General features: G+C 47.7%; 7 protein-coding genes across 7 annotated transcripts; 3 read left to right on the top strand and 4 right to left on the bottom strand.

The window, feature by feature from the left end:
- Positions 1-371: 371 nt before the first annotated feature.
- Positions 372-823, bottom strand: FSUBG_8895 (uncharacterized protein; the record flags this gene model as incomplete). Its single annotated transcript, XM_036687349.1, has 2 exons — positions 372-399; positions 468-823. 2 exons carry the CDS (start codon positions 821-823, stop codon positions 372-374), a joined length of 384 nt encoding a protein of 127 aa, XP_036535649.1.
- Positions 824-1,992: 1,169 nt separating this feature from the next.
- FSUBG_8894 (uncharacterized protein) lies at positions 1,993-2,440 on the top strand (the record flags this gene model as incomplete). The annotated part of the gene is made up of 2 exons (XM_036687348.1): positions 1,993-2,345; positions 2,410-2,440. 2 exons carry the CDS (start codon positions 1,993-1,995, stop codon positions 2,438-2,440), a joined length of 384 nt encoding a protein of 127 aa, XP_036535648.1.
- A 1,564-nt stretch (positions 2,441-4,004) lies between these two features.
- FSUBG_8893 (uncharacterized protein) lies at positions 4,005-4,391 on the top strand (the record flags this gene model as incomplete). Its single annotated transcript, XM_036687347.1, has 1 exon — positions 4,005-4,391. One exon carries the CDS (start codon positions 4,005-4,007, stop codon positions 4,389-4,391), a length of 387 nt encoding a protein of 128 aa, XP_036535647.1.
- Positions 4,392-4,670: 279 nt separating this feature from the next.
- FSUBG_8892 (unc-45 like b) lies at positions 4,671-7,007 on the bottom strand (the record flags this gene model as incomplete). Its single annotated transcript, XM_036687346.1, has 3 exons — positions 4,671-5,547; positions 5,603-6,301; positions 6,355-7,007. The coding sequence occupies 3 exons, from the start codon at positions 7,005-7,007 to the stop codon at positions 4,671-4,673; spliced, it is 2,229 nt and encodes a 742-aa protein (XP_036535646.1).
- A 1,465-nt stretch (positions 7,008-8,472) lies between these two features.
- On the top strand, positions 8,473-10,198 carry FSUBG_8891 (uncharacterized protein; the record flags this gene model as incomplete). Its single annotated transcript, XM_036687345.1, has 4 exons — positions 8,473-8,865; positions 8,918-9,019; positions 9,076-9,412; positions 9,462-10,198. The coding sequence occupies 4 exons, from the start codon at positions 8,473-8,475 to the stop codon at positions 10,196-10,198; spliced, it is 1,569 nt and encodes a 522-aa protein (XP_036535645.1).
- Positions 10,199-11,235: 1,037 nt separating this feature from the next.
- On the bottom strand, positions 11,236-12,906 carry FSUBG_8890 (oxidoreductase; the record flags this gene model as incomplete). Its single annotated transcript, XM_036687344.1, has 2 exons — positions 11,236-12,319; positions 12,389-12,906. 2 exons carry the CDS (start codon positions 12,904-12,906, stop codon positions 11,236-11,238), a joined length of 1,602 nt encoding a protein of 533 aa, XP_036535644.1.
- Positions 12,907-14,281: 1,375 nt separating this feature from the next.
- FSUBG_8889 (uncharacterized protein) lies at positions 14,282-15,191 on the bottom strand (the record flags this gene model as incomplete). Its single annotated transcript, XM_036687342.1, has 3 exons — positions 14,282-14,775; positions 14,851-14,931; positions 15,017-15,191. The coding sequence occupies 3 exons, from the start codon at positions 15,189-15,191 to the stop codon at positions 14,282-14,284; spliced, it is 750 nt and encodes a 249-aa protein (XP_036535643.1).
- Between the last annotated feature and the right edge of the window lie 454 nt (positions 15,192-15,645).

Below are 15,645 nucleotides of genomic sequence, written 5' to 3'. Positions count from 1 at the left end.
TATAGATAAGCAGAATCAGAGCCAAATATTGACCTTTCCTGCTTTGTCACTGCGTGTTTTGGAACATTAAGAAACAAATTAACATGCCAATATTCTCACGGATGCAAGTGAATGTATTGGATGTGATATGGCCTATATAAAATGATTCCAAAGTGGCTTTGGCAAACAGTGCTTATGTGTCTAACTCGTGGCAGCCATCCGACGTTTCTTCTTGAAATCTCCAACTTTTCACAACCGCTCCCGAGTCTTGGGCTTAATGTAAGTTCTCTGACAGATGTCTCTCTAAGATATTGAAGTGTAACCCTCCACGAAATCTAGGGAAAACGTCTGGAAGGTTAAGCCTCGAGGCTCAAAGGCGATGTGGCAACTCCCTAACAGCGGCCCTCATTAGGGTCGGAGCTAAGTATAATTGATCAGTCCTCACGTCTCTCATGATGTCTTCGGATGAATGGAGAAAAAAGACTTACGTGAAAACCCATCCTGACTTCTCGGACGAACCTCCCCGGCTGCAGCCTCTGATCTCATCACTTAATCCACCAATGCAATGCTCATCTTGAAGATCGAAGGAATCTCTGGTGTTCTTGTTCGTGATGGAGTACTCCATTTTGGTAACGCTTCCGTACTGGATACACTTGTACTTGACCTCGCCAGGACGGAACGTGCCCGTAAACGCACCACGGCGACATTCACGCTCAACGTCCGTGACGAAGACGTTCAGGCCACCTGGCCAGGTAATGCCACTGTTGAAGCACGTGGCCTCAACGCCAGAAATGGCGGAGCTGCCCAAGAGCATGAGAGAGGCGAGACTGACGATGAAATGCATACTTGAAGAGGATGTGAGATTGGCTGGGTGTTTAGAATGCTGAGGGCTTGAGAATGTTGACTTTGAGTTGGATTATAGCATGTATTTATATGAAAATTCTCCAAGGCAATTTCTCGACTTGGTAAACAATTCTCAAGTCATCTTCCGGTCAAGTTTCCTTTTAGGTAGGTAGTATCATATGTCTGAGTAAGATCCGACGATGTCTTTGGCGTAGCATCACAGAGCGCTTCAGCAAATCCAAGCATCACGAAAAATTCGGCCTCGGCTCAAGGCCCATTCACCAGAACACAGTGGGTCAATATTGCATAGGAGCTGCCGAAACGAGGCGGTTAGGCTGACTGGGAACTTTTGGTGATCCACTCCGGCACGGCTGTAGATCTTTCACGGCGGACTTCTTGGCTTTTCCCGAATACAACGTAGGCTTATTTACAGCACTGAACCCTGGGTTAAAAACGAAATTTTGTTTGCATCTTGTATTTTCAAGCTTATTTCGACGTATTGTACCATTTCCATTTTCCTTCAGCAACTGTATCATAGGCCCCTGGCATCATCTTTTCGGCTATTAAAGTCCAGACAGATTTGATACTTGATTAGTTAGCCATATAGCCGATTGCTTACTATAAGATTAAGTTTTTATCTACTGAAATTGATTCCTTAGTTTTTCGTAATCTTGTACCAAGTCGGCCTGTTGCCACGTCTAGTCTACCCGTGGATATTGGCCTCGCTATATCCTAAATCTTATGCACTCACCTTGACAAGGGCTCAGGCTATTCGAGATGCATGGAACCCTTCGCCCGGATAAAATTACCCAAGAGCAACGGGGCAGAAAAAATCATCACGTATCAAAATAGTACTGAATCGGAAGGTCAGGGCTTTGAGTACGGCCCTTTACGGACAAAGGCCATAAATGAGTATGCAGTCAGCTTACTTGCCCCTTGCTGATGAAGCAGGCTGAAGGTCCAGAACAACTAAATGATTCCTCCCCTGTCGAAGCCCTGCTAGTATGGACATGGAAATCTGTGAGCATTACTGTTGTAGAGTAGCTTGATCAACGAACAATGAAATATAAAATACATTTTTTTGCCAGTGTGAAATCACTTTCTTTATCTTCTGATCTTCAATCTTTTCTACCTTTTTCAATATCAAGCCTCCAAACAAAGCTTTCCAATATGCAAATCCCCATCACCTTTCCCTCACTCATCATACTGTCCACCTTCAGTTTCACTGGAGTCTCTGGCAAGTGCTTCACCAGCGGTATCAATTGGTCGAGCAAGGACTTGGCTGTAGGCCATGTCGAAGCAGCCTGTCGTGGCGGCGTTTTCACTGGTGTCTTCAAACCCGGTGAGAGAAAGTACCTCTGCGTCAGGGCCGGTGAAAACCTCAAGTGGGAATTCGCCATCACCAACCAAAACACCCGCGATTCATTCGACCTTCAGGACGAACACTGTATTGGCGGACTAGGCAACGAAGTTCGTGGTTGTGATAAGGGAGGGGTTAGCAGTGTCTCTGGATGGGAATTCAGGTGAGCTTTGAACCTTGAAGATGGCATTTGTACACCTTGCCTAACCTAACATGATATCATCTAGTTCTGATCCCAATGTTGGATACTGCAAGTGATATCTTTTCACGCTTTGGCCGAGAACAGACGCATCAATATACTTCGGCGACCTGCACGGGGGTTACCCGTTGGTTCGAGCCGGGGGGAGACCAACTAAGCCAGCTTAGTTGGGCACAAAACCTTGAGATATGCACAAAACGCTGAGACAGTCGATTGCACTAAAATTTAAGTGTAAAAGTTATATGTAGCTAAAAAAAATAGATATATCTCTAAATAACTATATAGCTAGCTTAGTTAGCAAAATAAGATATTTTTAATAGAATTCTATAAAAAAAGCTCTATTTAAAGATATTTTTTTTATTTATATAGTATTTATATAGCATTTTTATAGAATTAATAATCTTAAAAAATGTTTATTTTTCCTAAGATTTTTAAAAATAAAATTTCTTTCTTTTTTACCTAACTTTACCTTTAAAAGAAACTATATAATAAAATAGTTAAAAAATATTCTAAAAATAGATCCTTATAGAGCTAATTTTAAGCTATTTCTTAGTATTTATATTATTTATATAGGATTTTTAGTTAATTAGTTATTAATTATTAAACTTACTTAAAAATATACTGTAATTCTGATATTTTGGTGGTCTTTAGCCGTCTCAGCGTTTTGTGCATGTCTTAAGGTTTTGTGCCTAACTAAGCTGGCTTAGTTGGTCTCCCCCTGGCTTGAACCAACGGGTATTTGAAGAAAACCTTGAATAAAAGAGTTCGGCCCTAGTCATTCTTAGCCATGTTCCTCAGACAGTGCAACTAAGGCCAGTAGAGATCAGGAAGAAAAGTGGAGGTCGTTGTGTCATGCAATCTACTGAAGAGAATTATAGTCTATTAGAAGTGATATCCAAGGTCTGCATTAAAAAGGAAGAATTAAATGAGTGGTTACAAGTGTTCTTCCACGGGTAAAGCCGAACACCGCGCCTGAAAATATCTATGATGATATCCGTATGCTGTCAAGTTCGTATACAGAAAGCGCATCACTACCTCATAGCCGCCAAGGACTCTCGGCAATTTCTCAAGTAAGCAGTGAGCTACATGGCTTAGATGGGTTGGGCTGACGAGCAGCTCAAATCTGACATATGATCGACCAGGACACGAGGTACCATTGCTGACTACCTCATCGCCATTGGCACAAAATTATTCTGAACACCATTATGGAAGAGGATCGACATGCATGAAGTCATTCAGCCTCAAAATGTGTATTGTGACCAGGGAGGCATAACATTGAATACGGGAAATGGATTCGAGGTACTGTGTTGGAAACAAGTGCTGACTATTCTTTCGTTGATGCTTTGAATACTGCCTACACCGTGTTCAATGGTCCACAGGATATACAGTCAACACGAGGAGGTTGGCCCGTATCGAAACCGTAGGAAGCTTACTTGACTAAAAATAGTGAGGAGGTAACCATGACTGAGGACATTCAAAGCTCCTCAAGAATATAAAGAGGCTCGTCATGCTCAGTGTTCCATCGCAATCCAACTCAACCAACAACCTCTCACACACTACTTCAATACAAATTCTCGGTTTCCTATCAACTTCCACTCTAAATCAACCAACTTCCTCGTCAACATGCACTTCACCACCATCATCACCACCGCGGTCGCGACCCTTGCATCTACCGCAGCAGCTGCCCCCAAGACCGAAACATTCGCAACAGCCAGCGTCTATGCCTTCAACCGAGACCAAAACACTCACAAGTTCGTCGATGTTCCTTTCGGCAAGCTTACGCACATCGACTACCAAATCACGGATCTTGAGCTCCGCGGCGTTCAGTTTCTTCTCCCCAATGGCAAGAAGATCGATCCCGACAAGGTGACCTGTCAGATGTACAAGGACAGCCTTGGTACACAGCCTGGGAGCGCTGCTTTCACAAAGAAGACTCCTGCTCATATCAGCCTCTTCAACCCTGTTCCGTTTGGATGGGTCCTGTGCTATGTCAACGTTAATAGCGCCTAAGAGTCTGGAAGCCTTTGCGAGAGGGGCCAGGGTGATCGCTGGGGACATATATGGTGCTTCGTGCGGTGTACATATCTTGAGGGGAGATCTCGTCTTTATTTCATTCTTTAGCAACAACGGAGCTAATTTACATTCATTCCCTCTCCCCTGTCCTTCCTTCCTGCTTCAAAGCGATGGCTATCTGTTCCACTGCTTTGTTCATCCCAATCTATAGGGGCGCCTACAGGATGTACTCAACTCTGAACATTCGGTCTGGTGTAAGTACAAAAGCAATTCCTCTTACATGAAGTGCTTAAGGGCGTCCGGGAACAACCGTGACATCGAGCCCATTTCGCCAACGAGCATTGTGTACGAGACAAGGGCGTATTCGAGAACTTTTAAGGAGAGCGGTCGAGATACTACACCGTACAGGTGGGCCAGATTGAGAAACAGGTAAACGACATAGTTGGTCGATATGCCCCATTTGTTCACTTGGAATCGAAAGTCGTCGGGCTTTTGGCCAGGGACATACGCGACAATAACGAAGCCCAGTGACTCGAGTGACTTCACAGTCATCTTTACAAAATCACCAGGCATTATCGAATCTGTGTAGCGATCGCACATCGCAAAGCAAAGTTCTGCAAGCTCTAGTCGGACTTTGTTGGCGGACTTCCCCTTGTAGGTATTCTCCAGTTGGTTCAGAAGCGTTCTGGCTTTGGCAAAGTTGAATTGAAGCACTTCAGTCTTCAGAAGATCTGAAGCCTCGCGGTAGATCTTAAGCCGCTTTTCCAGGGTAGCTTTACTTTCCTTACTTCTACTCTTGCATAGATCGCAGGCACACTTGAAGCCCCAAGTTGAGAGGCGCGTCTGCATTTCCTCGTAGGACTCGAAGGCGTAGGGAGTACGATAGGAGAGAAGTAGCTCCGTCCCGGCGGACATATGTTGTGTAGCTCGGATGATCTGCATGTCGCCAATGAAAGAACGCCGACAGTTGCTGATACAACTGTGATTGATTCGGGAAGCGAGGAGCCAGATCCCTGAAGTTGAGAACTTGGTGTCTAGGTTGTCGATCACTAGGGAGTCCCCTTTCCTGCTAAACACCCTGGTTTCGAAGTCATTGCTTGTAGTCTTCGGAGTGTCCACTGCGTTGTAGTGAATGATTCTTTCTACCATAAAGCTACAACCACGTTAGTAAGTGTTCCGACAATACGTCGCGGTGGAGATGTACTTACGAGTCAACAACAGTCCTGTTGTCAAGTCGAGTGATCTGAAGCTTCTTATGGTCGCCGTGGAAGAGTTCTTGGATGGTAACAAGGTATTGTGGGTTGTGATACAGCTTCTGGGTGACTTGTGCCCACAGGTGAACAGAGCCACCAGTTTTCACTTCATTACGGGGCACGTTCCCTAAAATGGGATATGTCTCATGACTCTTTCCATCCATGAAACAGTATGAGAACGCCTTCTCGCAGAGTATCAAATCTCCAGCAGATACGTCCTCGGTGAGGAAGAGCCCTTTGCCTCGGCCAGGGGCGTCGCGGATCTCGACAAGACAGGAGAAGGTGGCGCAGTCGATCAATGGAGGTGTCTCTTGAGCTTGAAGAAGCATGTCTTCAAATACATACTTGCCGTCGTTCTGCTCCTTGAGTCGTTTCGAGACGGTTGAATTCATACTCCAATGAGGCACGCTTTTGGGAAACACTAGTTCGCGAATTTGAAGCTTCCCTAGGCATTCGTCGAACTCCCCAAGATTGTAGTGTACGCGGGCTTGAAGAATCAAGGACTCCTCGGTCAAACCTATAGCGTCATCTCCTTTGAGAGCATCATTCATCGCCTGATCAGGGCGATCGAGTTGGAGATTGACTTCGCAACGGCCAAGATATGCTTGCTGCTGGTCATCTTTTGACAATGCTGTTTTAATAGCCAAGGTGTATCTGTATTGTGTTAGAAGTAACGTCATTGGCATGAAGATCATAAAGAAACTGACGAGTGTAGTGCGGGCAGCCAGCGCTCCTTGCTCGCAAGCTCTTCTCCCTCGGCACGATATTCTGCGCTACTCTTGATTTCTCTCTGGACTCTCCATTGTTCGGGGATTCTCTTGTCGTCCTCTTCCAGCCAGATGATGTCGCTTGGGTGGTAGACTTTTAGGGAATAAGTCCCTTCGGCTATTTTCTCAAAGAAGGGATCTTTGACGATGGCCACGGAGTCTTGAGCAGGGTGTCTAATGGTCAACAAGTCATCCTGGAGCTGTTGATGAAGCGCTAGTAGGACTGCTATCCCTTCTTGATCTTCCACGATGGTCATGATAGCCGCGGCCCAAGCGGGTGCGGTCTTCACCCGAAGCAAGACCTTCTTGCCGCGGTGATGAGTTTGGAGTCTCATGTCAGAGATAGACATTAGTTCAAGGTCCTTCTCAGGGTCTAGACATGGCTCGTAGGGATCTTGGATCTGAGTGACGTAGATGGGTTTCTTCTCTCGTGTGCCGTTGTGTTTCGAAGTTTCCTGTCGGAATTCCTCGGCAAGAGTTTCAGGATCTGGATGGTCAGTTACAAGTTGACCTTTGCTTAATGCTGCTTTGCTCATGGCAGCTTCCAACTCTTTCATGAGAGCAGCATGGCCGTCTTCCCACCCGAACTCCATGTCTGTCTCACTGGTGGTCTTGGTAGTGGTGATGGTAACGTATTAAGATGATTTTGTTGAGTTTTGGGCTCAGGTGATGCAAATTCTAGGTTTCCAAGATGACAGATAAAGGAGGACGTAGGCCAGGAGGGCAAGTGGGTCAAAGCCGTGTTTGTTTGTGGGTTGTTTTCTTAGAATTTTCAGGTTTGCCGTAAGACTACAATCCAAGGTCTACCTGTTTGCTTGCTCTTTGCAGCTGTTTGCAGCTGTTTGCAGCTGCCTGCCTCTTGAGTCGCCTTGAAAGCTGGGTTATAATTGTACACTACGTTAACACCAACCTTAGTCTGGCAATTAAATCTTCAAGGCTGTAGCTTATACTGAGAATAAAACACTGAATAAAATAGAGATGCAAGAGAAAGGGCGACCGAAAATATAGATTTTCTCACTTCATTCAAGACAGATAGCGAACGATGCTAGGTTTGCCCCTATGTTTCCATACACAATACAAAATTCACAAGTCCTCCTCTTTACTATCTTATCGAAGGATGTTCTAGCAAAACCCATCTATTCCAAGTACAGTTATACAATGGAGTGCAAGAGTCTAGTAAATGAGCCCTCAACTCAAGTCAGGACCCGTCGATGCTACCCAACGAAGGATCATTTACCAGATTACAGTGCCTACCTCTCAAGACACAAACGGTTACAAGCCACACCAAACGGATGCTGATAATTCCGAGTACCTGCGCCTTGATGGGGTTCACGCTCTTGAGCAAAGGCAGTGCGCTAACTAGTCCATAGGGCTGAGGAGGGTCAGGGCATGATGCACATTATCCGACTCTATTGTAGCCCTTGCGATACGCTCTCAAGGCTTGGATTATCCACACCTCAGGCTTGAGTCTTTTTTTGTCGTTTCTAATCCTTGCAGAACCCTTTTTCTGCGTCAAAGAGCCAACCATTCTCGCGCCCAAACATGAATCCAGCTGGTCTAGGCGGTCTTCTTTCCAGTGTGTGGACACCATCCCGACTCAAAAACAGGAATAACCCTGATCTGGCAAGGCAGAATCCCTCAACCAAAGACCCTTTTTGTCTGTGTTGGGCTAGCCTTTCACGTAAGGGATACTGAACAACCGAGACAACAGAGCAATAGCGTTAAAACCGTCAGTCTGGACCGGTCTCGTGGCTTGAATAAATAAGGTTAAAAAGTAGCTTCGCTTAAACCAGAACCAGCAGCAAATCAAGAACCCTGTCATCGTGATCACAAGTGTCTAATTCCGTAAGGTGGAATGAGTTAGTAGTTGTGGCGGCGCGTTAGACTGCCAGGGCTGAATATCGCTAATCAAAGTTGGTGTTTGGAGCTGAAAATGCATCATGCGCTACTGAGCCCGGCCTGGGTCGTCAATTTTAACTGTTTATTTCCCACCAAGATTCCGATCATGGTTCGTCTGTGTTTCTGTGATCAAAACGACTTTCTCAATTGCAGTCAACAATGCGTCGCTATCAATCCCTCCCGTTTCTTGCCTCGGCCTTTTTCCCCAGGGTCCTTGCTGGACCTGGTCAGAGTCTCGACGCTATCTGCAAATCCACCGAAGGAACCTACGGCTGCGACGAGTACTTTCAGATCCCATACGGCTCAGAGCCTATCACAACATGCTTCGACACCAGCCCCTGTGGCGTTCAAATCTTGACCAATAACCGCAACATCTGCGACCTTATCGACGATGCCATGGGCAATGATGGCTTCGTCGGCGGCTACACAGCATACTGTAGAGAAGCGCCCCGAGCTATCAAGGAAGTCAAGACAGAGCGCTCTGTATGGGTGGACGGTAAACTCAAGGGAGCCAAATGGGTTGCTCTGGCCACTGCAAACAGCGCTGAAGAGGTTGATCTCTCTCCATCGTCATCTCATCTGATGCATACTAAATCCCAAACAGGAGTTCGCCAATCGCGGCTTCAAGTACGGGAACACCAGGAGCACTGTTCTTTCCAACCAACTTGCCAACAAGGATGGATGGGTAGTACAGAAGGCAGCAGAGGTCCGCCATCATGCATCCCTCACCTGAGCTTCAGCGAGTAACTGACGGGGCTATAGATCAACACAAAGAGTTACTTCGATCTTGTCGAGCGCCTTAATAAATGCGATCCCGATGGATGCAGTGGAGACAAACTCGATTCCGTCCTAGAATGGTTTTCTGAGTGGATTCCCAAGGGTACCGAGATCAAGAACGGCCAGATGTCAAAGATGCTCGCCGACTGGGAAAAGACCTTTGCTACACCCTACAAGAACCGAATCATGGCCATCAAGAATGCTGCAACCACTGTCCAAACGCGCGCAAAGACTGTTTCAACCAAGGTTGACTCGATCAAGAAGAGTATCTGTCAGAAGAACGCCTGCTCCGGCAAGACCGCTTCTACATACCTCAACAATGGTTAGTCACTATTCCGCTCTGCGTGGTCTTTCACTGCTAACTCTCACAGTATCTGCCGCTCTCAAGGCCGTCAAGGACCTCAACAACATCATCGCCGCTGCCAACTCTGCCGACGAGAAGCGCAAGTTCATCTATTACAACTTCCTGGGCAACATTCAGGCCGCCTACAACCTCGATACACAGTGGTTGGTCCCTAACAACCTTGTTGATATTATGGATGATGGAAGGTTCGACACGCTTCGCGGCATTATGCATGGCTACGGTACTGTCACATCTGAAATCAGCATGTATGCCAACGACATCAAGAGAAACCTTACTCCTCTCATTCTCCTTACCAAGCACGAGTCGAGATCTCGTGATACCCTGAAGAAGATCAACGCTCAGCTTACTCAAAACTGGAAGAACAACGCCGAGCTCTCCAAGACTGCGGCTTCACGCAAGGTTCGTGATGGCTTCATCCAGATCCAGGGTCACCTCAAGAAAGAACTTCAAGGCTCGCTCACTACCCTCATCAATGCCATAGATGCTTTCGACAATGACTTTCTCAAGTTTCCTCTCCGAGGTAACAAGATGGTGGTCGAGTGGGGAACTGCGTCTTATGATCGCTGGTACAATCTTGAGTTCAAATATCCTTGCAGGAAAGAAGTCACCAAAACATTCACCGAGGCTGGGTTCTTAAAAGATCACACTTGGCCTGTCTTCAGCCCCTGTACTTTCACTGCTCAGAAGATTGATATGCCCAAGGGTTGGATTCCATACATCAAGTATCGCTTTGTCAAGCCGTGATTGACCTATAAGACTTCTTGGCGGCTGTGGTATCATGAATCTTCCCTAGAGAGCTACTAGTTACTGGTTATTTTAATTTACAAGCGGATTTCTAGAATATATCACGGTTCATATTACAATCAAGCCGATATCAACATAACGGCGTACGGCAGTATGCTTTCCCTTGGCTGGGTTCAAGTAGTAGTGAATTTCAGAAGGTTTCAAATAACTGGCTCAATGCCCGTTCTATAGCCTCTCAGGCAAACCTCGCGCTAGCAACTCCCTCCGCCGAAGAACGCCTCCTCCTAACAAAGATAGGCCATCACTGAGAAGGGTTGGGGAGAGGCGCTGACCCATACTTATATCCTCCATCCTCTTCCTTTTCTTGGCTTTCCTGATGGCACTCCTGGCAAATAAATTCGCAGGCTTTAGGTCGCTCGGTTTTCACGCACGCCTTTCCGTCCTTTCTCAGCTGGCACTGAGTGAGCTTTGCCTGATGTGGCCACTGAGTTCGCTCCGCGCATCCGGTGCATACTCCATATGGGACGACGTTGATACACATGGTGAAGGGTTGAATGATTGAATGATCAAATTGTTTGGTGGGTTTTCAAGTGATATGATGTTTGTTTGTGTTGTTCTTGTAGTGAGTGTGCAGTTTGTCTTGTTAGTCAGAAGATAGGGCGGGTGCTGACCTGCAATTATAGCAATCTCTCGCGGCTTCCCCGTTCAGCATTCACGCCGCATATCAACCCTGATTCTGATCACTCGGTCGTTCTACTCACAGCGTCATGTACAGTAATGTGGCTGATTCAAGATCAAGCGGTACATCTGATCAGCTATGCCCGCTCTCATCGATCCTTCTTCAGTATGACTTCTTGCAAAGGCCACTGAGTCATGCTAGCTCAATGGATGTTGCTGAATAACAGTATTGGAACTTTCGGGCAAGTCTGGCGCATCACTGGCGACTGTGAACATCACGTCAGGGTGACACATTACACTGATTTCTGGGGTCTTTTTTGGTTGAGTTCAAACGCTTCTTATTCATGAGCTACACAAACTCAAACAGGAGAATCCTTCTTCAATAGACTAGAGTCACTCTCCTCCCAAGGATGCACCCTCTCCGCAGCCCGAACCATCCCAACATGCTTAGCGCTTCTTGGTGTAATGCTGTAAGCATACTCGACGGGGTGGCTGATGAGACCGGGCGTGCCATCAATCACGACATCAATCTCCTTTCCATTCTCGTCAACAGCCTTGCGCATATTAAACACCGCCAACAATCGAGCGACTGTCATGAAGATACTATCCTCAGCCAGATATCGACCAGGGCAGATTCTTCGACCATAGCCGAAAGCGAAGTCACTGGGGTCAGGCTCATCTCGGGGCGCGATGAAGCGCTCAGGGTCAAAGGCATCAGGGTTGGCGTAGATCTCGGGGTCGTGGAGAATCCACCACGTTGAGGGGATGAGGTATGTGCCCTTGGGGATGCGGTATCCTCGGTACTCAATCTCTTCCTCAGTAACGTGGGTTGTAGTGGTAGGGACGACAGGCATCCATCGAAGAGCCTCCTTACAGAGGGCATTGATGTAAGGCATGCGGTCCTGATCCTCAAAGGTCGGTAGTCTCTCGCCTCCAGTGACGCTATCGATCTCAGCTTGGGCCTTCTTCTGAACCTCGGGGAAGGCAATCATAGCAAGAACAAAGCTGCTGATAGTCGAGACGGTAGTATCAGCGCCACCGCCATACATGATAGTCGCAGTAGCCTTGACAGCTTCGATATCTTCTTTGGTAGGTTCGCCAGTACCATTATCATTCTTGAATGACTTGCTACTCATAAGCTGAGAAACATATGACGGTCGGTTTGTTCCGCTAGCCATCTGATCCATGACAAAGTTATAAGGGGTGTCCAATGCTTGGTCGGTGGTCTTGCGCCACTCTCTGGCAGTCTTCTTGAATGAGGTGCCGGGGAACCAATCTGGGAGGCGGGCGAGGCTGGGGACGATGTCGACGGCCCAGGACAGAGGAACAAAGGCGTCTGAGAAGTTGATCATCATCTTCTCGATAAGGCTGACGAGAGGGTCGACTTTCTTGGGCTCAATGTTGTATCCGTAAATGATTCGTAAGATGATAGCGCTGGCTTCACTGTTGTGAATGTGGTCAGCCGATGCTTCGTCGGGGCAAGCTCAATCTACTGCTCGTGGCTGAACTTACGTCTTGATATGCTTCTGGAACTCCTCGGGTCTCTCAATCGTCCTCACAAGGAACCGAAGTGACTCCAGATCCTGAGTGTCGCGAAACTCGGAACAGATCAACTTGGTGCCCATCTGCTGGTGCACCAGCTTACGGAAATATCGAAACTTGTTGCCATAGGGAATGACAGGAAGGAATACGCTGTATCCACAGAGCTCACTTGCGAAGGGTGACCAAGGCCGGGACGAGGTCTTGGTCGACCGCTTCTCCAGTAAGTCATGAAGAGCCTCTCTGTCATTCAGAACGACGAGGGGAGTTCCGAGGACATTGATAGAGCTAATGGGCCCATACAGATCCTTGAACTTGGCCCAGTGCTTATACTCAGCCGTTCCAGCCGGCGGAAGATCAAAGACGTTACCAACAATGGGGAGAGGCTTGGGACCAGGAGGGAGGTCAAGACCGCTCTTCTTCTTGGGGAATAGCACGTAGTACACGATAACTGCGGCTAGAACCACAGCTGGAAGCAAGAGGAGACCCATGATGGCAGATACAGCGGCCAGAAACAGTACAATCCAGCGAGAAGAGAGGGATTGAGGGGAAGCTCTATATATGAGGGATTTGCACTGTAAAACACCAAGTCCCAAAGAGCATCCTCACATGCTGCGTAAGCTTCTGCAATGAAACCTTTGTTCTATCTTCAACACAAGGCAGCACATGCGTGGGTCAGACAGAGGGACCTTTGACTATCGCATCGCTGCGAGTCAGTCGAGGGTTGCAACGTCAACGGTGTATTCCAACGGGGTATAATGCTCCATTTGGACTCTGAAGGATGGCCTACTGCTTCAACCTTGTTTGCTCAAGCCTATAAGATGAAGTACGAGCGCGGCAAAACTCTGGTCTGCATCACAAGAGCCGAAGTAAGCGGGGATCAAGGGTACGTTTTCCTGCAGGCAGGGATACACACCTTTTCTGCGGTAATTTTTGTACAGATCGTCCATGATCTCCGCAGAAAAGTGCGACGCAAATGCCGGGGGCCCGCGAATGAGGAGAGAGGCTTTTCTAAAAGGGACCGTTGATAGCGAAACGGCTTCGAAGCCTCCCAACGGCTCGTGCTATGTATGTTAGGTTTCACGCCAGTGAGAATTGACAAGGAACGGCCCGGATTTCCTACTTCCTAGGTCCGCGGTGATCATCTTGCTTATTGCCGTAACGGTTGCAGCTGCAAGTCGGTGAGGCGAGCAAGAAATGCAGAGATGTCTCAGTAGGGAAGTGGAAAAGATGCCCGTAGCCCACGCGGCAGCCACATGAACATGTTTGATGCAAGAAACAAAAACGACGTGTAACTCATGGTAAAGATGGAGTGAAGCAAAAGCCAAGTCTTGAGAGCATCGCGCCAGGTAGTGAAACGGTCGATGGGCATTGTAACCTTTGACTGTTGGGCGCTGACGAGTCATTACACTGGGTATCAGGACATTCGTGTCCATCGATTCTACAGCACAACAGGGGACTTGACTTATTTTGAAGCATTTACAGGGGACTTAGCGGGCCCCGGTAGTTGTCGATCAGTCGGAAATTGCAACATCCGCCCTAGCAATGGACAACAGATCCATCAAGATACGGGGTTTTACGATGGAGGAACCAATGACTTGCCAATTGATTGTTCGCTTACGACTATTTTTACAATTTTCGCAAACCGGTAAGAAAGTGTAATAAGTGGTGCGACCGAGGAAGCGATACGTTATGTCTTGAAGTGTCCCCCATAACATTAAGTAACAGACAGCTCCACCGTTCAACCGTCTGAACCCGACCGCCCATCAAATAGCCAACAGCCCAAGTGAAATGCGAACCAGAGGTCGAGAGAGATATCTATCAGCGAGTAGATGATATGTACAGGACAGTGCAGTTTCCAGCATCTCAACCGAAGATATTATCAACCCCCGTTTTAAATTCCAACCATTGGCCCAGAGCCAGATCGATGACCTCCTCTCCAGACATCCAAGTGGTGTAAGGGAGTCCAATCCATTCACACAGGAGTAACTCACTGTTGTCTTTCTCGGACTCCTTGCTTTTAAGCACCCTTAGTATGCGGTGCTCTCGTAGACCAGTTGCCCGAACGCGACCACCATGTCGTCTCCAGAAGTCCAATAGCGTCTCGGGACTGTCGATGTGCATGATCTCCTCCGGCTCCTCAGTATCAGGGCTGCCATCTGCCCATCTCACTTTGATCACCACACTATCCCCATCTATTATCCTCCAATCCAGAAATTCCTCAATGGGAAACCGCTCCTCCGATATATAGGTCGGATTTGGCTGCGAGTCGCGTCGACGGTCCATCTCCCTACGCGCAACACAGAAGAGAAAATCACCTTTCGCTTCCCGACCGCCAGGGAATCTCCAACTTTGATCTGCTATTGCGAACCGTCAGCATGTTGTATTTTGATGAGCGACGGGCGTATTTTGAGATCGTATGCAGCAGTACTTACTGACAGGCACATACTGTGCTGGTGTCGGTGTCGCGCCCCTCCGCGCACTGGACTTAAGGGAATTCTCACGAGTGCGTTGTCCTAGTGTTGAAAGTCAGTAAGTAAGTCCTGAACATCGTCCCAATCATTATCCACGTTCGATGAGAAACGCCTGGGCTCGACATACCGTCACCATCGTGATATCCAACATCGTTAGCGAGGTTGTCAATCAACCTGTTCATTTCGCTTTGTCTAGAGCTACTACCAGCTGCACTATTCGACGATCGATTCATTCGTTGGAACGATGTAGGTGTGTTGTCCGGTCGCGGCGAATTCACGGGGGCATTGGAAGCGCTTTCCATGGTGACTGACTACTAGAGTGACTTGAACTTGGTGATGAACTTCCGAAGGGCATGAGACAGATCGCGCGCGTGCATTGACGATGATGCTTGGGAGAGGCTGTTGACCCTGAACAACAAGCGCCATGCTGACTCCTGTCACTCCCATTTCACCAGTATCCCCGCCTTGTATGCATCGTCGCGTCCAGATTCACCGCATCATGTTTTCGATCGGGAGGCTGCTCTCGTCTGCGCAAGAAAGGGTGCGTCGTTGGCTCGGGACGGCTTCCGTTTGACGGCTGGCTGCTGCGACGCGGCAGTAAATTGGCGAGGCATTGCGTGTGCGCGCTTCGGGAGTGAGGCGGGGCAGAGACTTCGTTTGAAGCCGCAAGAAGAAGAAAAGGGAGATAAATGAAGGAATGAAGGTAACGGCAAAGCGATTGCTTCTTCCCTTGTTGATCGTGGTGAAGCTCACAGG

The sequence above is a fragment of the Fusarium subglutinans genome (genome assembly GCF_013396075.1).
Source record: "Fusarium subglutinans strain NRRL 66333 chromosome Unknown NRRL66333_c0000126, whole genome shotgun sequence".
Taxonomy (NCBI): domain Eukaryota; kingdom Fungi; phylum Ascomycota; class Sordariomycetes; order Hypocreales; family Nectriaceae; genus Fusarium; species Fusarium subglutinans.
This window is presented reverse-complemented; position numbering and strand designations above follow the sequence as displayed.